This window comes from Thalia democratica, chromosome 5, assembly GCF_965202585.1.
Source record: "Thalia democratica chromosome 5, ktThaDemo2.hap1.1, whole genome shotgun sequence".
Lineage (NCBI taxonomy): Eukaryota > Metazoa > Chordata > Thaliacea > Salpida > Salpidae > Thalia > Thalia democratica.
Window position 1 is genome coordinate 46,323,648 of NC_139169.1, and position 24,282 is coordinate 46,347,929.

The window sequence follows — 24,282 nt, forward strand, 5'->3', positions numbered from 1 at the left end:
CCCTTTTTTGATTAGACTCGCACAGTGGGTCGAATTTCGTTTAAATAGCTAATAAAAAATTAGTCTAAAGTCAAAACTTAAAAACCTTTTCGAATATTCAATTTCAATAAAGTCCAAAGTTATTTCTATAATTTTTTTTTAGCTAAAAAAACTTTTTAATATAATTAACGTTTTCAGACTTAAAAAATCGCTCAAAAAATTACTAGACAAGTTAAATTTATATTTTGTTGAACGATAAATTTTTTTTGACATATTTGGTCCTAGGACCTGGTGCATGAAGAACCTTTCGGTTATCAAGTCGCACGACTCTAGAATACCTTTTATCGTCTTGTCCAGGACAAAAAAAAACAAAATCTAATTTTTTTCGTTTTGAAACTTCTTGTTAAACGTTTAGTAGCTCCTAAATATAGATCTTTAATAATAAAAAAAACTTTCTATGTAAATAATTTAATGAAAATTAAAAAAGTAGTTTTGTAGGGTTTTTTCAAAGAATAAATCAGTTAAAACTGTCAAAAAAAATCCAAAAACTTAATCATCCGCATAAAGTTCATAGGAGGTAAAACTTTACTTTTAATACAATTTTATTTTGTTTTGTAGAATTTTAACTAAGCTATAAGTCGCTTTAACAGATTTTTGAAATTTTAGTAAATTTTTGAGATGTAGCTGATATAAATATAGAGTTCAAAAGGTACCTTGAAGGAGGAGAAAACTAAATCGGTGAATAAATAAAAATCACAAAAGATATTCTTCTTCCTACGTCTTAAAAATAAATATTTAAAGTTTATAGGAAATGTTTTATGCAATATAAAAAAAATTGTAAAGAATTGTTCTTTTTTAAATTACATAAACAATTTTTATTTATAAATTTTTTTTTTATAAAAAAATCCTTAGTTTAGAGTTTAGACCTTATTAAATGACTTAAGAAACACATTTAAAAGATTTTGACTTTGTTTTTACAAAAAACGTCGAAAGAGATAGACTTTAAAGAATTTTGTTTGCTATGTAGATCTAGATGTTGTTTTTAATATCAAATAATTTTTTGTTAATGTTAATCTAACATTGAATTAGCAAACAACTAAATTTTAAACAACTAAATTTGCTTTACTATACTAGACATTATTATAAAAAAAATCTTGCACATAAGTAAGTTATATTTTTGGAATAAAAACAACATTTTAAAGTTATAATACTTAAAAATATTGTTTGTTGAACAATAAAATAGCGCATAAAAAATTTGGTCTAAGGACGTGTACGAAGAAAGTTTTGGTTATTGAGTCGTACACTACATGTTTTTACAATATGTTACGTGCTAATAGTCTTTTTTTATAGTCTTAACTTTTAAACCTAAGAAATAAAACAGTCAATAAAATAAAAGTAAAGACTTTTTTGGAGCAGCATGAGCTCTAGAAGTCTAAAGCTAATCTACTCTATGATTTTATAAAGAAGTTTCAAACTAAAATAGTCAAAAATATTTTTTAAATTACTATGTAAATTAGTTTAAAAAAAGTACAAAACTACTTTGTTACAAATAATTTATTTTTCATATGTTTTTTCTTACAAACAAATTTAGATTTTAAATTTATAACCTGCAACCAGACATGGTATAATCAAGATGGCAGTTAAATACAGCTGTTTTAATTGTAAACACGCGCTTTAAAGCTCTATAGTAAATTGAGAGAAATTTGGAGAAATAAAAGAAAGTAAAGTGAAAAGTGAGTGGTACGCTGGAGCGCGCTCGAGTTATTCTCTTCATTTAAGAACTTTAGACGCAAAGTTTTAGCGCAAAAGTGAGAGAGCTAGAAGAAAAAAGAAATTTATAAGCCAAAATCGTACGCTTGAGTAATTCACTTAATTTTAAAACTTTAATAATGCATGTTAATTTTTTAAGTTTTAACTAACTTTCACGTCTTGTCTTATATTTCTTAAAGTCAAAATTTTTTTTTGTTCCTGCAAAAATTTTATTAAAGTGAAAAACTACATAAGTGTTTTATTTACAATTTACTTACTTATTTTAACATTTTTTTTTCTTATGAAAATTTTTATCAAAAATTAATTTGTTTATATACCTTAAATTTTTATTAAATGAAAAAAAATAAGGTCAGTTTAACTGGTTTGTTAAAGATTTAAGCTTAATTTACTTTTTTAAACTAAATTAAAAATATTTTCTGCTATAAGTTTTATAACAATCTAATTATACTAAAGCTTTTGCAGTAAGAATATTCGCAGCTAAAAATGTTAACTTAGTGAAAAGATATTTTATTAGATAATAATGACTATGATATAAAGCAAAGACTGAAATTGTACATTTAAAGGAATTCATGTTAAACTACTTAAATTTGTTTCATAAAATAAAACTTTATTTAAGAGAAAAAAAATCTAAAAGGTTACTAGTATTACTTATTTCATTTATCTTTAAGTTTTAAACCATTTTCAATGTTTAATTTGTAAGTATAGTTAACTAAAAAGTAATTTATTTTTGTAAGTTGCTTATGTACTTCTAGGTTTATTCATTTAATTCAAGTTTCAAAGTTTGTGAAAAAATAAAAACTAGGATATATTGTAATTAAAAAAATTGTATAAACCTTCGACACTACAAAATATTATACTAATACAAGCTATATACTCTACATACTTTTTTGATATATATATAAAGAGCTTGGGTTAATTTTATATGTTTATTAATAAAAGAACAAGTGCATAACATAAGGGCAGTTTACAGCACTATGACTTAAACTAATTTGTATTGCAATAACTAGCAGTTATGGCAATTAAAAAAAAATCTATATTGGTAAATAAAGAAAATTCTTTAAAAAAAAAGCTGAATTGAAGTAAAAATGTTTTGTTTAAAAACCTAAAATTTTATATAAAAATTTTATAAAATACAAAAGTTAATACGGAAATTTAAAATAACAATTTTAAGTATTAAAAAATACTTAATAAAAACTAAGAAAATGAGAAATTTTAAAGTTTGTTAGGCAAAGGAAATTTAGCATAATACTCATATGATAAAAAATTAGCGCGATTAACGGTTGGATTATTATTGAACTTATTATTGTTACTACAAAATATGTAAAAAAGTACAAATAGTCTAAGAAATTTTAGCAATTAATGTACAAAACTTTGTAAATAAACAAATTTGAAATTTTTGAATAAAATACAGTCACAACAAATTTAAACAGTAGAATGCTTTAACAGTCACTCAAGTAAATAAATAGTGTTTTTAAAATAGTGAATTGACTTTAAATGAAAAGCATTTTTTTTTTTTTTTAAATTAACTGCTTTTTAACACGCAAAAATTTTGTTGAAATTTTATATTACATTGTTTGCTGCAAACATTGTCAAATTTGAAGGTTTAAATTTGCTGTACTCTTCGTTTGTCAAGATTTCATTGACATCTTGGCTTCTTGGTTTGTACAAACTAGACTTACCAACTTCTTCTATCAATGTATCTGAAAGTGGAAATTTGTCACAGCATAACTCCATTCTTTTGCAGGTTGATCTGAGAAAAATAGAATTTATTATAATTTTGGGTAATAATTGGCTTAAGAATGTAAAAAGTAATTGTAGGAATTTTTTATTACTAATGTTTGAATTGAACCTTTGAATGAAAAAGAGTAATTTATAAACCATACATTGAGTTATAATTTTGTACTTTACCAATATTATATTTATGATAAAAATATTCAACAAACAAAGTCAAAAACAAATTTTCAAAGTTAAAAAATACCAAATATAGTCGAACTTTTAAGTACATAAAATCTGTGAAATTAAAGGACTACCACTTTGTTCTAGTTAAACAACTGAAGGTAGTAGAACAAAAGTTTAAGAAAGTATAGCTTTAATTGTAATTACAACCGCTGTATATAAAAGGAAAACTGTTATAATTATTTGAACATAAACTGCTTCCGGTTAACCACTCGGTATTTTTAAAATTTTTTCCAGGTTTTCTAAATTTCTTCCAAGTTTTTAAAATTACACATATTAAGGTCTGTTTAAAGTTAATAGTTAAGTTTAATGTTAAAACTGTATTAAAGAGTATAAAAACATGGAAAAGGTACACTAAAGCTGCTTTATAAATGGTTCATTAATAAAAAAAAATTGATGATGACAAAAAACTTTGAAAAATAGGGTATAATTTTCTATTCAAATCCAAATTTTATTACTATACAAGTAAAAATTATTGAAAATATCAGGTTTTTCAACGTCTTTTAAAGATTTATGTACAAAATTCCAGGTATTTTTATGCCTAAAATTTTAACTCCATGTTTTTCCTGGTTTCTAGATGAAGTGGCAACCCTGCTCGTTAAAGCAACAAATTGCTAATTTATTCATTATTTTCTTTATTAATTAAAATTTTTGCTGTTTAATAAATATTATAATAATTAAATCATTCTCCTTATTAGAAAAATAAAATCAACAATATTTTGACATATTTCTTAAACTATTAAATAAAAGTCAACACAAAAATCAAATATATGTTAGAAATGAAACTGACTTAGTTTACTAGAACGAGTTTACTGTATAATTATTAAAAAAAATCATAGTAATTCTAACTTTAATTTTATGTAAATTTTAATTTATTAACCTATTAAATTCTGTAAAATAAAAACTTTTTCCTTTAACTGTCATTAAACCTACTTACATCTGAGTAATCTAAAAATGTCCAACTCATTGCATAACAAAATATTTTCTTTTACAGCTAACGTGTTACAAGAATTAATCTATATTAAAAAAATAAAACAAAGAACAATGTGTTTAAAGCTTATTTCATGTTTGAAATTTAAATTTAATAAGCTTTTAGTATTAAAATATTTTTATATTCAACAGAATGTATGTAAATAAATAACAAATTTAAACTTAATTAAATTAACAAAGCTTAAAAGTTATTTTCTTACCTAGAAAACTTTGTCCAGCAGTATCTGTACTCTCATCCAGATAGAAAGAACAATGCTTCACCATAAAATCAGTTATGATTAGTCTTCTGCAAATTGGTGCGAGAGTATTGCACAGAATCATTTTTGCTTTCCTCCTTTTAAGCGTTGCTGATTCGTGAGCTGTCCCAAGTGTCTTCATGACATCTATCTGGTGTTCGCCTGCTAGCAAGTTCCCGTGAAGAGCTTGTTGCAATGCTAACCGGACTTCTGTCTGGCGTACGTTTTCTTTAAGGAAATTGTTGAATTGCTGTTTAAAAGATTTTTCCATCCTAAACTGATTTATTGAGTTGTGGTTATTTGTGACTGGAGATGCGCGTTTACGTCGGTCAGAATAAGAATGAACTTTTAAGTTGCTCTTTTTTGCTTGTAGTTCTACATTGCACCACTTGCAAAAAGCTTTAGTTTCACAATTTGTTGGAGCAATCCAATCTAATAAGTAAAACAGCATTACACATAGTTGACATAACAGATATAACTAATAAAACATTAAACACTATTTATATTTGTTTATAAATAAGTTGTGTATCTAATATTTATTTTATTAATAAGTGAACAATTGAGATTTCAATGATTTAACAAAAACGTTTCACAATAAACTAAACAGTTTAATAGATGTAATAGTGTTGCCTTGTATTTTCAAATTTTTTTCAAAGTATTCCAAAATTCTTACAGAATTTTAAAAGTTCACATTTTTAATCTTTATTTGGTCGAAAATTAGGTTCAAAGTAAGATACTGTGTTAAACAGTATGACAACATTAAAAAGATACTTTAAACTTACAATAAATGTGTTGGTAGATAAAAAATTTTTAGATGAAGAAAAAAAATATTACTTATATTATAAATTTTTGTGTCAAATCGAAAATTTAACTACTGACAATGCTTAAAATGTTAAAATTTCCAGGTTTTTTTTTAATTTGAAGTTTTTCCGATTTTTTTTCAAAAATACAAACATTCCTGGTTTTTTTTTTGGGTTAATTTGACAAATTATAGGCTTCCAGGTAAAGTGGCTAGCCTGATGTAAGCATCACAGTTCAACTTGAGCTAATTAAGTATGTATTTACTTTTAAAACGTGCTTTTTAAAGTTTTGTTTTACTACAAGATCAATAAATAACAATTTTTTTTTAATTTATTTATTCTCAATTAATAAAAGCTTTAGTTAAATCTATCTTATAAATCTAAGCTTACAAATGGAATAATAAATTTGCTTATAATAAAATTGTTATTTATATCACAACTTTTATCAAAAATTTATATATAAATTTAATCAATGCAGTGAAATAATTCTTTTTTGAAATAAAAAAACTAAGTAGATCTGTCTAGTAATTAAATCAGTCAAAGCTAATCTTCTTAGCATTTATAAAATAGTAAATAAAAATTTTCTTTTTGTAATTGAAAGCAATATACTAAAAAATTTTATAAAGAATTCTTGATATTACCACAAACCATTTGTCAGAAAAATGTTTTTAATATTCAAATAAATGTATTTTATGACAAAAATTAAAATTTTTTTTTTTGTTTAACAAACAAAAATCATGATAATTTGTAAGGTGTAAAACCAAAAAATTGTTGTAAATAAATAATTTGCCCATCTCACCGCCTTATGGCCTCTATGAACCATTTTACTTAAATAATAAAATTATAAATTCAATTTTTGTCTATGAAGCGAACTTTGTTTTATACTAACAAATTTTGGTTTTAATTTTATAATAAAATTAACAGTTTAATTTGTGTGTTGTTATTATAAAATGTATTTTAAGTATATTTATTTTAATAAAGTAGTCAAAGGTTAGTACTAAAGTAAAAAAAATGTCATGCTAAAGTATTGTTAATTATTAAATTATTAAAACAAAATGTTAATTTTTAGGTAAAAAGTGAATTGGAATTTTTGACTTTAGATGATAAAATTTTTTGTGTATTATTGAAATAAAATTACAAAAAATACTTTAAAAACTATTTAAAAATTATTTTTTTTTCAAAAATTACAATGGAAAAATTAATTTAATTCAATAAAAACATGAGAACTTTCCTTTATAATATTTAATAAAAAAGCTCAGTATTAAAAAAAAATTGTTGTTGAATTCAAAATTGAAATACTCAAATGTGTATTCTTAAATACTACAAATTGTTAGAGATAAAAAAACCTTTTAACTCATAAACAGATTCCCAAGATTTCTGGTACCTCATCTTTTTAGGTGGTGGAAAATCTAAAGTTGGTAAATCTTCTTGGTCTGGAATTTCATCTAATATAATTTCAACGATTGTTACCTACGAAAATGTAACTGCTAAAGTAATGTGTTTAGTGTGTAACTTAATAACTATTTGTAAATCCAAGAAAAAAAAAACCATTAGAGACTTACCTTAACTACTACAGAATAGCATGGTTGCCACAAGTCAAGCTGAGAAATTTTTCCTGACTTTTCCTGACTTTTTCCTGACATTTTACTAAAGTTTTCCTGACTTTTTTCAAGATTTTTCTGACTTTTTACTATAATTTTACTAAAAAAGGCATTGAAAATTAAGTAATTTTGTAAAATTTAAGGAACATTTTGCAATTTTAGTCTGACTTTAAAGAATTTTTAATTAATTTTTCACTAATCGAAGGCTTTGAAATAAAAGGAAATAAATAAATTTGAACTGACAATATCTGAGGTTTTTATAAATTTTTTTCCTGAATTTTTCCTGAATTTTTTCAAAAACCCCCCATTTTGACCTGAATTTTCCTGACTTTTGTCATTTTTCTTAGTTTTTCCTGATTTCCTGAATTTTCCTGACTATGTGGCAACCCTGAGAATAGCCACCTGATTTTTATTAAAATTTTTTACATGATTTCAAAAAATCTTCAAAAATACACATTTTAGAGTCTAGCTTTAGTTTAAAGTTAAATTTATTGTAATAAACTGTTTGGAATAGTACAAGGTTGCCACTCATGTTTATAAATTTTTCCTGGTTTTTCAAATCTTTACAAGGCTTTTAAAATTACATGTATTTTGGTTTATTTTCAGTTTAAAGTTATGTCTAATATAAAAAACTGTGTTAAATAATAAAAAAACATTGTATATGTACTATAAAGTTAATTAAAATGTGTATTATAACTAAAAAATTTTAATTGAAATCTTATTTATATGATAGTTTTTTTGTGTCAAGTTAAAATTGTACTACTTAACATGCTGAAATTGTTAAAAACTGAATGTTTTTCTAAGTCTTTGGTTAAAAATTTCTCAAATTCCAGGTTTTTTTTTGCCTTAGTTGTTAAGTATCAGGTTTCCAGGTAAAAACAGATTTCCAGGTAAAGTGGCAACCCTGATAGCATAAGCCATTGAAAAATACTTAAGTTTATTGAAATGCGTTTTATGAAAAAAAGTTTTTTTTTTTGATAAAAAAAAACTTATTTATATGAAATATTTTTGAATCAAGTTAAATTTTATTACCGAACTATGTAAACTTGTTAAGAATTTCAGGTTTTTTAGGTTTATTGTTAAAAAATGTAGGTTTTTTTTAAATTATATCTAATTTCAGCTTTGCTAAGGTTTTAATTGCCTTATTTGTCAAAGTACAAAATTTTTAATTTCTAGGTAAAATATTAACCCTATAGTTATTATCCACTCTTTAAACAATTTCCTGACTTTTTATTACAATTTTCCTGACTTTTCTAAATCAAATTATCAATTTAAACAAATAATATAATACATATTCAAACACTTGGAATTAATAAAGCCTTCAATTTTATATTTCAGTTTATCAATATTTATAAAATTAGCAGTAAATATTTTACCCTTATTTATGAAAAAAATATTAAAAAACAACTATTCTACAATAAACTATAAATAATTAAACTTAACCATGAAGTTCACCTCTTTTATAATTTATTTTAAAAATTTAAACAATTTTGAAAAAATTATAATGAGGTAAATTATAAACATAAACTTATTACCCAAAACACTAAACCTAGTGTTTAATTAGAATGAAATTATTTATTTACTTAAACAAAAAACAATTCAATTCTAACATATGCTAGATAAACAAACTTATGTGTATTATCATTGTTTTACTAAAAAATGCTACAGATTATCAAACTGCTTACAAAAACTGTTTGTTTTAGTAGGATAGTTTAAAAAAATTTTAATAGAAACATTTTGCAGTTTTATAAAGGATATTCATTTAATTTTACCAGATGAAGGCATTAAGTAATTTTGTAAAATTCTTGGAAATTTTTTCAATTTTAATCACACTTTGAAGAATTTAAATTAATTTTTTACCATTCAAAGACTTGTTTTTGAATATAAGGAATTCAGTGAATTTAAACTGACAAAATCTGGTATTTTTTAATATTTAGTCAAACTTCCTGACTGTTTAAAAAAAAAACCTTACTATTCTTGTTATTTATCTTTTTTTTCTGCTTTTCCTGAGTTTTTTGACTTTTCCTGACCTTGTTTCAACTGTGCTTAATTTACAAAACTAGTTTTAAAAACCTTGAGTTGTACACTAAAACTTTCAAGTATAATATTTTTTTTAGATAAACTACCTAATTATAATAAAAAAAGACTCAATAAATTTGTCACATTAAAAATTTTAAATAGATTTAATCTAAGCAAATAGTAGTTTCAAGTTTGTAAACAAAAATAATAAATTATATTCAAATTACTTTTAAGTGAAATCTATGTCTTAATAAAATAATTTATAATGAATCTTAAAAAGTTATATTAATCAAACTTTATTTTTAAGTTTAAAAATTCAAATAATTTGATAAAAGTAGGATATAAGAAAAAATAATTTGTCTATTGCATCTAATTTTTGGAAAAAAAAATCAAATAATAAATTAATTTAACATCGATTAGTTCCAAAGCTACAATGTTTTTAGTTTATTAACCATTTAAATAAGTGGAAGATACTTTTCTTTAATTTTTCTAACCAAACATTACCTACTACTACAAGGTTAATAGGTAGTTATGATTAAATTAACAATAAAGTGAATAAAATTAACCTTATGAAAATAAAAAACATAAACTTACATTTAAGGCATTCATACTTATAAAAACAATATGCTTTTAAATATGTTGGTGTAATTGAATATATGAAACTTTTATGTTCTCAACTTGTAAAATACAGCTTTTGCTTTCATAAGAAATTTTAATTCTATTGCCATGCTTTTTATTTTTTATTCTACTGCGGGGATTTTGTGCTCTGCGATTTAGCATCTCTGCCTGCAACACTACAGTTTATATTATACATTATAAATATGTTACAACTATTAACTGTTCAATTAAAATACTGTAAAAAAGAAGTACTAGGTTTGTGTTAAAATTAGCATGGAAGTCTCTCGCTGGACATCATTTGACCACATACATCAACTTTATAAGCATCCAATAAAACTGTATAAAGTAGAAGACATTGAACAATATGAAGAAGGTATTTTTTCTTGATATACTATACTATAAAAAAACCTTAATATTTCTACCTAAAAAAAAAAATGACTCTTATTATACTGCAAATTACAAGTTTATCTTTTTACATATTTGTTTGTAAAAATTAAAAAAAAAAATTAATAAAAATATATAATTTGTTTTAAGTAACTAGAAACAAGTAAAAGAGTTTGAATAAAGCTTTAATTGATTATATATAAAAATAGTTCAAAAGTATTCCTAAACCAAGGCTAGTTTATGTATAAGTCAGTATGTTTTATTTCAATGAAATGTTTTATAACTGTAAAATACAAAAGACCTCAAAAAAAAAATTGTGTAAATAAATCATTGCAAACTATTTTTGCATTTATATACTAATTTTAAGCATGAAAAAAGTTTAGTTTAAAAAAAAAATAAATCAGCTCTAGACTCAATGATTGTGTTACGTAAAATGCTTTATATAAAATACTTTTTTTAAAGTTTTGTTTAAGTTTATATGTGTTTTATATGATCACTAACAGTTAATTTTGTTTTTAGTTTTTTAAATTGTTCTTTACTTAATAAAAAACCTGCTGAATAAGTGTGATAAATACATAATCAGCCGTACTGTACAAGTTAAAATATTGTTTATGTACAAAAGATTTATAAGAACTTAGTTTTTTTTACTTCCAATATTGGTTTCATAATCTTATGATACTAATATGTTATTAATACTCTGCCAAGATAATAAAAACAGTATTTTAGAAAACATCTATAGTTGAAAAGGTTGAGTTTGAGACTGATATTTTTTACCATTAATAAAAAAGTTAAGTATTTCCTAAGTAAAATCCTTAAAATTAGTTCAGTTGAAATTATGTACACTAATATGGCATTAATTATTACTTGTTGACTTCCTCATAAAATTTTTATTAGTTTACTTATAGGGGGATGTATTAAAATTTTTTTTTTCATTACCTTCTAAAATAGTTCCAAATTGCATTTTAAGATCACAAAAAATTTTTGGTTGCGTTGTCTCACTCCAAAAGCTAGCCACTAAATATTTTAGGTTGGAGAATTGTTAAATAAGTAATACTTAACATTTAACTCACAATAGCTTTATTGACTTTTTAGCAAAATATACTACTACTACTAAGAGTTTTTTATTTAGAAACCAGTGTCAATTAGTAATCAAATCTCACAAGGGTTGCGGAGCAACATCAACTACCTTAATGTAGCTATTTTTCATAACTTGAATGTTTACTTCAGTTTATTTTAGAAATCAAACATAACTGCATACTTAAAAAAAACTATAAAACTTGGGTTACTTTAAATGGCTCCCACCTATATTATACAAACATCATCTGTTTCCTGTTTGGAAAATTTATAATTTACGTTTTTACTAGCTAAAATATACAATTAAAAATAATTACTTGACATTTAAAAATAAATACTTAATTACTTAATGAAAAAACTTCAACATAAACAGACTTGATTTTATTTATATTTTTTTTAGTTGAGAAAGTTTGTATGTTTAATATTTTTCTTATTAAAAACATTGAATTTAGACCTACCTGATGATTTTATTGAAACAAAAAATGAAATCAAACAAGTTGCTGTTTATGAAAAATTAAAGCCTCATTTGAAAGAAATGTACAAAGAACAAAGCAGTAAATTAATAAATTATGTTTAACTTATTAAAATATGTTTGGAGCTTGTTTATACTTGTTTAATGCCAAGTAATTTTATAGTAAAAGTAACAAAGAAAACCAAAATTATATACAATTCTATGACAAAGAAAAATAAAAAAGAAGAATCTGAAAAAAAATATGATTATATATCATGGAAAGATTTAAAGCGAGAAAGAATTATTTTTGGTTAGTTTTTATGATTTTATAATTATAAGCACTTGATAATTACTAACTTAATTATACTTAGATTTAATATTTTTACTATAAAGTTTATATTTGATGTCAAAAAAAGTATTATTTCTTTAAATTAAATTTTTTAAAAATTATTCAGTTATAACATTACACCTCCATTTAATTTAAACAAAAATATTTATTAAAAGTCAAAAAAATGTTAATTAAAGTTAGTTTACCTTTACTGGCAGGTCATTTAAACTAAAATAATTTTTTAAATAAAAGTTTAAAGTAGCAATCTACCAGATCCATAAAATTAGGATCTGACCGGATCTTAATATTAAAAAAAGGATTTGGCCGAATTTTAATTATAAAGACCTTAAGTTGTTTGTAGTGTAATTAGAATACAAGCTTACACATAATAATTAAGTATTATACTACTACCCATTTATTAAAGACGTTGAAAAAATTTTTGTTTTTTACATGTTAAAAAATGATTCCATTGGTATTGTTCAAACTAAACTTTGTTTTTAAAATGAACAAAAAAGGTTTTCACTGTAATTGAAATATGTGCAAACAAGCCTAAAATATTGAGTTCTGTGTACCCCAAGATCAAACCTCTCCAAAAGTGTAGATTGTTAAAAAAAAGTTATGTAATATCTAGTGTAAATTTTACACTTCCCTCAAATATGCCTAAGACATTTTTTTATTTTATTTTTCATCATAAACTCTAAAATATTTTATGTACGTATCAAAACTCCCCTTAAATATGCCTAAGACCTATTTTTTTTCTTTTCATCATAAACTTAAAAATATCTAGTGTAAGTTTAAAATGAATTTTTTGCACCTGAAAAATCTTGTGCATACTAGTGTGCATGGGCTCACCCTGTGAAGATCACTGTTCTAAAATTTCAAATCAAAATAATAACTTAGGTATTAAGACTGGAAAGAGCTCAAACAAGTAAAGTAAAATCAGTGATCTATTGAATTTATAACATTAAGCCCTTATTTTCAAACTAGCAGGGTTACCACATACTCAGGACACTCAGGATAACTCAATATATTTAATTTTTTTCTAATATCAGAATAACTTAGAACAGCTCAGGATGACTCAAGATGTTTTAATTTTTTTTAAAACTCAGACTGACACATGATAGTTTTGTATTTTCATAAAAAACTCAGTATAGTTTAAAGAATTTTAAAAACTCATGATATATATTTTCTAAATTATGAATGATTATGTTTTCAATATTTTCTTATTTTTATAATCAGTTTTGTTGTAGAACTTGATTTTTATTAGTTTTGAAAAGTGAAAATATTTTTTTAAGGATTTGAAAAACTCAGGATGGCTCAGGCTGGTTTAAGGTCACTCAGAACAGTTTTTGGTTACTCAGGCCAGTTTTTTTTGAATAAAAGAGTGGCAACGTTGAATTAGTATCTGGTTGGATCCAGATAATTTTTCTAAATTAGGATTAAGCAGGTCACTAGTATAAAATATAAACTATATGTTTTGTAGAAATAAAATAATATATTTAAACTTTCATATGCAACAGGGTTGCCATAAAAACTAGCACCACCCTAGAAAAATCTGGAATTTCAAAATTTAGGCAAAAAAACTAGAAAACTAGGATTTTGAGAAATTTTGAAAAAACCTGTAATTTTAAACAGTTTTTACATACAAAATAATGAACTTTAGATTAGATACCAAAATATATCATAAGCAATACTATTTATTATAAAATAAATTTAAAATAGCATTATCGCATCTTCTTAATATTTTTATACTATTTAAGACAGTTTTTTACTTCAGTTTTAATTTTTCACTAAAAATAGATAAAAACACTTGTACTTTCAAAAACCTGAAATTTTTTTTCAAGAAACCTATGAGAACTCTAGATGTAGCTAGTTTTTAAAAATTTTTGGTCTGAAATTTTTTATTTAATTTTTTAATACTCACAAATAATTAAAAAATATATCAAATTATACAGTAATCTTCCTTTATTCTACCAACATATGTTTCTGTGTGTCAACGAATCAACACACTTCAACTGGGTTCTGTAAAAAAATAATATTCTTCTTCAAATAACACCTTGGCGCCTTCTCACCTTTCATACTTTTCATTCACCTTCCACATACACACACACATTCACTTAACTTATATTAATATAATTATATATCCTAAGTAACATATAGTTTTATTCATTTATTATTTATATCTATTTCACACAAGTCACTTTCTATTCTCTGAAATTTCATATATTCACTTTACCCTCCGACTATAATTCTTCACACCTTTATATGTTAAGTTCCAAGTTTAATTGGAAGCCTGTATTCAAATCACAGATAAACCGTGCTTTTTTACCTACTACGCCCAAGAGAGCTAGTAGGTTTTTTACTGCAGGTTTATACTTAGCATATGACTACCTTGTTGTTTTACATTTTAACTTTCACATATAACACAATTTACTTATTAAATATATAAAATATCTGTAAGGGATATTTAAATTAAACAGCCGACTCCTACTTTACCAATTAATTATTTTATTAATTATAAAATACAATATATATTTAATTCAGGTCACTATGATTTTATGTATGTCGCTGTAAATTAATTATCGGTCAGTACATTGTAAGCCTAGTAATAATAATTTTTTTTGTGCTTTGTTTTTCCTTAAAGTTTAATTTTTTTCCTTAAAGTTTAATTTTTCACTCTTTGATTTTTACATTTGAACTAAATATGCTTCCTAATTCTATATAACTTTGATTCAACCATTACTAACATTCAATATATAATATACATGTTACACCGAGTTTCTGTGACTTTTATTGCCTTCAGCGCCGTTAAGTTTTATTGAATTTTATTGATTTACTAACTGATGGTTAATGTTTTATTTTTGTTCAGAATGGATTACATAAAAACAAAATTAATATTCTTGCAGTACAAATTGAATAGTTTAGGTGGCCTCATTTACATTGTGACGTAATTATTGGTTGTAAAAATGTATTTTTTTCGTTAGTTAACAACCGTGAATTTTGATTTAGTTATCTTTCCTATTAACGTAAGTTGTTTGTTTATATTATATTTTGTTGTGTAATTTAGCTTACTTATTTATTTTGGACTTAATAATTACAAATATCATATAATTTTATAACAGTCGGATTTAATGTTAAGTATTTCACCTATTAATAACTATTATCTGTAGAATATATCTTATTTTAATGAAAACATATATACACCTAATTTATTCTATGCTTCTATTCTCTCATTACAGTAATTATTTTTTTACAGAACCTATTTTTTTACAGAACCCAGTTGAAGTGTGTTGATTCGTTGACACACAGAAACATATGTTGGTAGAATAAAGGAAGATTACTGTATAATTTGTTTTTATTTATATTCCAGTGAAGTTACTTTACTAGGATCTTTTATTAGCAAACAATTAAAACTATATTTTGAACAGTTAAAAAATATATCTAAATAATGACTTTTCTATTCAGATAACGAAAATTCTCATTAAATCTCTATACTGTGTATAAACTTTTGTGTATTATACTTATTATAAATAAGAGTTTAGAAGATAAGATAATAATTACCTTTTTTAAATTAAGTGACTTATTTTTGATATTTCAAATTTACAATTAATTTAAAGAGTTTGTTGAGAGAAAGCTGTAAAATTTTAAGAAAGATTGCTTATAAATTTTAGATAAAGGTAACTTTTCAATGAACCTTAACTCCTTTTGCTTTTTTTATATAAAAAATTAAGTAGCTAATAAAAAGAATCAATATATTGAAATTGATTTTTTAAATGTTTTGACCTTAGCCTTTAAAAAAATATTAATTTATAAATGTACTTGAAAAAAAAAAAGAATCAAAAGTCTTACTAATTTAATATTGTAAATTTGTATATATTTTAGAATCAAACAACCAAGAGAATTCTTATCATGAAAAGGTTAAAACAGAATGGTATGATGATGATGATGAAGATGATAGTGATGACGAAAACAGTAGATTGAGAATGTTACATGCCACTCATTCAGAAATTATTAACATGGTCAGAGAAGAACAAGATAATTTTAATAGAAGTGGGTTACAGTGTATTTACAGTGTATAGTTTAAATCTATTGATGTAGACACAATGAAGTAGATAATAAATGTTGTAAGTTTGTTGTTTTCATTTTTAGTAAAGTAATTAAAAAACATAAGTGTATTGTTCTCTGCTGCATTCAGTTAATAAATGAGTTGAAACATAATGGTTGTTTATAAAAACTTGTTATGTCTATTACATTTTTAAAATGTTTTCCAGTTCACAATTTTATAAATTGAATATTTTATAGTATATCATGAGCTTATAAAGTTTTTAGTTAGATTTAAAATTCTTTATAATACTTGAAAGCTAGATAATTTAAAAAAATAACATATACTTGTTTAATCAATTAAATCATATAGAATAAATGTTATATTGTAAAGGAATTAACACTCATCATGAAAATTATTAACCAGGAAAAAATGCAACAATATTAAGTCCAGAAGAGGCTGAACTGATAAAAAGAAAAGCAAAACTGGCAAAGTTGATGAACGAACCAGGATTTTCAAGTTTGTATTACAAGCATCTGAAAAGAATTAAAAAACAAAAAAGAATTGCACGTATTGCCAAAAATCAAAGTAAGAAGTTGTGTGTACAGGTTATATTTACCATAGTTTTTGTTCTTAGTCTTTGTAATTTTCTTTTTAAACAGACAACAGCATAAAACCATAAATGTTTTAGATAAAAGTTTCCTTATTACTTATAAAAGTTTGAATACGCTTTAAGGTAGGGGTGGTCAACGTTTTTGATTGGCGGGCCGGAACCAAAAAATTTCAGTCCTTGTCGGGCGGGAGCATTTTAAATAAAGGATCTACCGCATAATGCCTTTTTAGATCCGGATCCTAACTTAAAAATATTATCCGGATCCAACCGGGTACTAATTTTTAAATAAGATCCAGTGGGATCTCTAGAAATAAAATTGATCCGGCAGGATGTCCATTTTTCATAGAAAATTATCAAATATGAAATTTTAAATTAATGTTTATTAAGTATTTAGAATTCTATGTTAATTATAAACTTTGACCGAATTAATACTAGTTTTATAAATACAAAAATTTGATTACAAAAAATTACTCGAGTGTAACATTATAAGCTAAAACTTACAACTTTTATTAAGCTTTTGGAATCATCTATTTTCAGCATCCTTGTGCTGGACTAATATATTAATAATATTTCATTTCATATTATACAACGATATTTAATTCAATATAAATAAAGATATTACCACTGATTTTGAACAAAACAAAATGCAAAGACAAAATGGTATTTTTATCACTATACATAAATTAAAATTCAATTTTTAAATATGTTTTCTAAAGTCAAATTCTTACAGTTTTCTTTTTGTAAAATTATGATACTAAGTTTTATAATATTTTTGTAATAACACCTTTGTGGGCCAATAATTTTCATCTGCGGGCCGGATTGCATTGAAACTTTAAAAACGTTAGGGAGCCAAACATTTTCACTCTGCGGGCCGGATCTGGCCCGCTGGCAGTACGTTGTCCACCCCTACTTTAAGGGTATTTAGATTTTGCTAATGATCAGGGTTATAGCTGGAACTGAAATAAACGTTGTAGAAAATAGTTAAAAAGTAAATTAATTCACAGTAACTTTAAATTAACAAAATGTGTAATATTTAAATAAAAGTTAATTTGACTTAATTTTCTTGTTGAATGAAGTTTTATACTAATTATATCTCGATTCTTAAAATGTATAATTTTTTCAAAGAATTTTTTTTGTGCTTACTAAAGCATGATTGCAAAAAAAACTGGAATCCTGGAAAAACCTAAAATTTAACAATTTAGGCAAAGTGTAAACAACCTGGAGTTTGAAAAAAAAAACTAGAAAAAGGTTAAATTTTGACAAAAATTACAAAAAAAACTTGAATTTTAAACAATTTTTACTTGTAGAATGATAAAATTTTGATTTGGTACGAAACTATATACCATATGCAGTAGTTTTTGTTGTAACATTTTATATTTGTTATATAACACTTTCAAAGTACCTTTGCAGTATCTTTTTAATATTCTTAAACTATTGAAGACCATGTTTTATCTTAAACTTAATTTTATACTAAAATCTGACAAAAAAAGCTTTACTTTCAAAAACTGGAAATAAATTTAGAAAACCTGGAAATTAAAAAAAATATTTAGCAACTTTTGTTAAGTATGTATTTCTGGCATGACGATTGATTAACATTGAGAGTTAGCTGTTTTAAATCCAGATACCTTAAAATCGCCCAAAAGCAACAAACTGTAAAAAGTAACAATCCATGCAAATGTGACACCTATCTTAAAATAATTTCAACTAAATCACTAAATTAAGGAAAAACTATAAATTACTTTCTTTGCGTACAATAATAGAAACTAAAGACTAATATTTTTTTAAATTTTTATTTGAATTTTGTTAGAAAATTTTTCAGTATACGCTTATCAACTACCACTGTATGTATATAATTAAACTTAAATGATAATAATATTAACATTTAAATTAAAGGTTGATAAATGATATATAATAATTAAATGAATGTTTGAAGTCAATACAGAATGGTTAATAAGTTGATGAATTTGTGTAAACAATACTTTTAAAACCAAAGCTAAATAAATTAAATATAGACTTGATATTTTTAAAGAAAACTACAATAAAAATGTTTTACACTATTTAGTTTTAATTTAAAAAATACTCTTTGACTAAATTTCTATACCTACAGTTTATACAAATTTGGTATAGTTTTTTTAAATTGTATTTAAAACGTGTTTGTAATATGTATATTTTTTATTGTATTGTTTTTAGGTATCAAGTCTCTACTTATTTAGTTTTAATTTTTAAATTCTTATTTATAAAGTTTTAGTAATTTCTTTACATACTGTATTGATTCTACATATTAATTTAAACTCATTTATTAACCTTTTAAAATGTTAATATTATTATACTTTTATTTTAATTGTATACAGTAGTAGTTGATAAGCGTATACAGAAAAGTTTCTTAATTATGTTCCAAAAAAAAAAGAAAAAAAAGTTTTATTATTTAATTTATAATTTGGTCATTTTGCTATGATATATAAGTATATCTCTGCTAAGAGGTTTTTAGTTAGTAGGTTTTCTTGTTAATCTTCAAAAATCTTTTTATCAATTTAAAGCACACTAATCTAAAAATACGCTTACTGATTTAATACAAAAAAGTTAAAATATACAATGCAAAGCATTCTAAAGATTCAAAATTTCATGATTTAAAAAAAATATATTCAGAAACTGATGTTTGTAAACAAACAACAAATTCGTTTTGTTTTTAAGATTTTAGGAGTCTTAGTTTTTAAAACTAACAATGACATGAAGTTGTTACTATGTAAATGGAAGTTTCAGTATTAATTCACTAAAAGTTTATCTCTTTGTAGGTTTTAACTTACGTAATATCTAATTTTTATAATTTTGTTACTGTACTAAGAAGTTTGCATTTAATTGAATAAAATAGTAGTTGGCTGACACGCGTGTTGAACGCAGAAACAGTTGTTCCAGAAAAGTTTATTTTTGTGTAACTTTACTTATACATATATTTAATTCTAATTTAATAGGAAAATTCGATTTGAAAAAACTATAACATTATAAAAACAATGAAGTTGATTTTAATCTTCAGCTGTAGGTTTGAAATGAATGACACTTTGCTAAACAATGATACAAAAGTTATACAAAAAAACTAAAAAACATTATGACGTAGTTATTGAATGTTGTACAGCATGAATATTTAGTGCAAAAATTAATATTTTATGTAAACAAACGATTATAATCTAAACAAAACTACAATTAATTGACTATGAAGTAATTTTAAATTAATTCTATTTTAAGAGGAGCTTTTCTAAACCCTCTTTTTTCAACGCATACACAACGGCTGTTGATTCTTTTAAGCACAGCCTACAAACAGGGTTATTACCATCTGCAATTGGCTGTGCTCTTTTTATCACCTCCCAAGATATTTCAAATTAAATGTTTTTGCGCTTTAGGTCGCAAACGTACTTCGAAAGCTCAGTTTCATTTTCATATACACCACCTTTAAAATATTCTTTATGATTAGCATATCGGAATCTGAACTGAGTTGAGCATAAGCCGATGAAGAATTTTTTTCAGTTCAGGGGTCAGAGTTATTTGTTGCCTTGTAAATATTGTTCTCCAAACGGCAATTGCCCCCTTTCAAATTATATTTGCAGTCACCAGCGCAATTACATTGATTCCGGATTAGATTACTTTTTTTTTATATCTTTTGATTATGTGACTTAATTAGTCTCTCCAAATTCGCCGTACATGAATAACTAATTCGCATATTATGTCTGTTGAAGATTTTTGATAATGGATTATTTTTGTTGAAATGTTTTTTTACTAGTTTTATAAATTCTCTGCCGATATTTGTTTTAACTGAACTATATATACCAAATTATATTTCGTTTTCTTTTATTTTAATTATTTGTTTTAGTTTTTTGCTCCGTAGTTTCAAAATAAAGTTTATCATTGTAACCGCGTTTTTCATTATTAATTCGTAATCGTGTTTTGTCTTTGAAAAATTTTCTTCGTTACTTGATCTTTTATTTATACGTTGATTGATTATATTTGGTACTTCTTTTATGATACTTTTTTGGGTGGCTAGAACATTTATTAATATACATAATTTTTGCGTTATGCTTTTTATAAGGCATATAGAAGTGATCATACAAGTTTAGCTTCACATCCAGGTAGTCAGTTGTCTTTTTCAACTGTTTTTCAACGTATTGGGTTACGAATTACTGTTGAATTACCAATGATGACAACTGACTACCTGAATATGAAGCTCAACTATGTAATATGATTACATAAATTTTTTTTTAATGGTAGTGTATATTAAAATGAGACTGAGCACTTTATATACGTTTGCGACCTAAAGCGCAAAAACATTGATTTTAGAATAACTTAAGATAAAAAGAGCACAGCCAGTAGCAGATGGTAATAACCCTGTTTGTAGGCTGTGCTTAAAAGAATCAACGGCCGTTGTGTATGTGTTGCAAAAAGAGGGTTCCTTAAATATGAGGAGTGAATTCATATCGCCTTGTCGACATATGAAAAACATCCTCTTAAGATACAATAAGTTTTAAAATACTTCATAGTCACTTGGTTATAGTTTTGTGAATTTTAGTTGTTTGTTTAGATCAGAGGTCGGCAGGCAGTTGGTGCTCGCGGGCCAAATTTCAAGTTTTTAAAATCTTCGCGGGCCACAGTTTTAATTTTAGTGATATTGAATAATCTTTTGGATTTAGTTTTGGTCACACTAGGGATAGTTTTACATTTGTTCACTTTATTACTTTAAATGAATTTTAGCTACACATAGTATGCCTATTTAATATATAAATATCTGTTTGAGTAGAATTTACATTGTTTAATATACTTAAGTCTTAATAAAATAAGTACTTTCTTAAACACTTAATAAGTTAAATTTGATAAAATATTTTTTATTTTTTACTTACAACCTAACTCTCTATAAAAACCAAGCTTGAAAAACATTTATGGGTCACTTTCATACATTTTTTATATTATGAACCCCTTTTTCATACTAAAAAAATTTTAAACTTTAAAAAAAATTTTTACGTCTTAAATAGTTTGCATTCTTTAGAAAATTCAGTAATTAGTTAATTAAATAAAATTAATACCTATTTTTACTCTAGATATCCTAAATCAAATTTTTAAACATATTTAATGTTGGAATACTTTAATAAAATACCTTATAAGTAATTAATTAGTCTTTTACACGGTTGTCACTTCAAAAGCAAAAGTGTCTGAATTATATCAAAAGTTTACTAAAAGATAAAATAGTTGAAACTTTCTATTAATCAAGCTTAAATACATAACTAATATATCATTTTATAAAAAAGCACAATATGTAAATAGACAAAAAAAATTACAATTAGTAAACTACACTACAGTCATAAAAATTATTCTGAGAATTCGAAGACTTATTCAAAGCGTTTGAAACAAAAGTTTTAGATACTCCTAAGTTTTATAAAAATTTCTTAAACAGCTTTAACCGAGTCTGAATTTTATAAATTATTTAAACTAGCCCTGTTTGCCAGCCCTGTTTAAAAAAAGGTTCACAAAATAAAGAAATACCGAAGTATATTAACAGTGAATTAATTAAATAACTAAAAAGAAATATTTTTATTCAGCTTGAATGGATAATTATTTCAAACATTTTTAACAATTGTATAAAAAATATTAAGCTATTAAAGAATTAGAAAACCTATCTTTTATTGAGTATTATCGCAATTCTTTATCTGCATTAAAATTTTGTATTTAAAAAGAGCAAATGTAAGTTATAAGATGAGCTTCAAGAACTATAATACGTTAGAGTTCGAGTTATTGCGAAAAACGAAAAAAAAATTGCTTATGTCAGTTACAATAACGCACATGATTATTTTTAGTAACTACAGACTGATCAGAAAAAAACTATTAAGGCAAGTTATAATGTAGCAAAATTAATTACTAAAAAATATATCGTTTAGAGTTGAAAACTTATTTTAATAATTTATGTTGGGGTTAATAAAATATTTTTGTTTATTTCTTCTATATCAACATGAAGTCGTGTTTAGGAAAAGTCTGAAGATTATAAAGTCGCATAAACCAAATATGGACTTAAATTAATCTGTTAAGATGTTTGAACTGATACAACAGATATTTTTCATTTTAGAATTTTTATTACAGGTGTTTTAATAATTTTGACATTTTAGAAGAATTTCTAGGTTTAGTTCGAATACAAAGCACAACAATAGGTAAAGACACTTTAAAAGCAAAAGTGCAATGCACCAACATAAAATTTTAAAAAGTACAACAGTTTGCTTCTATTTTTAGTATATAATTAAGTTAAAGTTAAAAAAAACTGCTTAAATAATATAGAAAAATTTAAAAAATACACTTAAGCTACTTTAAATGTGTTTTTGAATAAAAAATACTTATGTGGTAGATTTTTGTGTCAAATCGAAATTTCATTACTTTACATGTAAAAATTGTTTAAATTTTCAGGTTTTTTTTCGATAATTCTCAAATTCAAGGCTTCTACATATTTTTTAAGTATAAATTGTCAAGTTCCAAGCTTTTCCTGGATTTTTTGGCAACGCTAATTGTTCAGACTTAAATGTATACAATTTAAATAAATAATATCAATTCAAATTATATCAGCTGCAAGACTTAAAATTTAAAACATATTTTAATTTAAACCAACACTGTGCATTGAACATAACATACATCATGAATTTAATTTACCACTCTTTAAAGCAAAAAAAGTCAGTCAGAGTGACCAAAAAAAGCTTGATATTTTAGCATACAAAAAGCAATTCAAGGCAAAAACTGAAAAATCACTAAACTGGCCTGAGATTTGAAGTCTTCAAATAGTCATAGTCTGAGTGTGTGACAATTTTTATTTATTTATTTGATCTTATTTAAACTATTTTGATTACAAATGTGCAAACTTAATAAATTACCACTTCTCAATCTAATTTGTATTAAATAGGTAGTTCCAAAAATCACCAACTGTTTATATTAGTATGCAACGCATAAAAATTAACTTATGTTGTCAAAAAACATTGTTTAAAAAATCAAAAAGTATACCTGTTAAAAACCTTTTTAGTTTATGTCATATATTTAGTTTTAAATGTGTCTGTACACACTTAGATATTACATGTAGAAACAATAATGATAGAAAATTATGCTTAAACTAAATTTTATCTCGTTAAGTATTAAATAAAAAGTGGTTTAAAATATGAGCATCTTTGTACATTGGTGTGAATAGGAATTAATTTAAAATGCAAAGAAATCTTCTTAAAAATCAAAGATGTCAAAACCAAAATAAAGTTAACCTTATTTCTTGTCATTGTTATTATGTTACTTTTAATGTTTTTTGCACACTAGAATATAACATTCAGTAACAAAGCATCTGTAATAGAAACTTAGGTACAAAAAAAAGTTAAAAAACTAAACTGTAAAGAAATAACATTTAGTTAATTACTGTGCTT

The 24,282-nt window shown here is 24.1% G+C and overlaps 2 protein-coding genes across 6 annotated transcripts in view; one reads left to right on the forward strand and one right to left on the reverse strand.

The window, feature by feature from the left end:
• Positions 1–3,253: 3,253 nt before the first annotated feature.
• LOC145835823 (uncharacterized) lies at positions 3,254–7,886 on the reverse strand. Its single transcript, XM_082943553.1, has 4 exons — positions 7,294–7,886; positions 7,078–7,201; positions 4,896–5,363; positions 3,254–3,499 (listed from the first exon to the last, which is right to left on the reverse strand). Exons 1-4 carry the CDS (start codon positions 7,372–7,374, stop codon positions 3,441–3,443), a joined length of 732 nt encoding a protein of 243 aa, XP_082799679.1. The 5' UTR covers positions 7,375–7,886; the 3' UTR covers positions 3,254–3,440.
• LOC145835821 (uncharacterized) overlaps positions 4,789–24,282 on the forward strand; it is a 57,108-nt gene continuing 37,614 nt past the window's right edge. Inside the window, exons 1-6 of one of the 5 annotated variants that reach the window (XM_082943549.1) lie at positions 4,789–5,984; positions 7,096–7,223; positions 10,242–10,342; positions 12,063–12,188; positions 16,089–16,256; positions 16,675–16,836. In XM_082943549.1, the coding sequence (XP_082799675.1) occupies positions 10,243–10,342; positions 12,063–12,188; positions 16,089–16,256; positions 16,675–16,836 (556 nt within the window). In that variant the 5' untranslated portion in view covers positions 4,789–5,984; positions 7,096–7,223; position 10,242. Of the gene's footprint in view, positions 5,985–7,095; positions 7,224–9,815; positions 10,343–11,879; positions 11,982–12,062; positions 12,189–16,088; positions 16,257–16,674; positions 16,857–24,282 lie in introns of those variants that run through there. The other 4 variants (XR_014369867.1, XM_082943547.1, XM_082943550.1 and 1 more) reach the window with 4 other exon arrangements.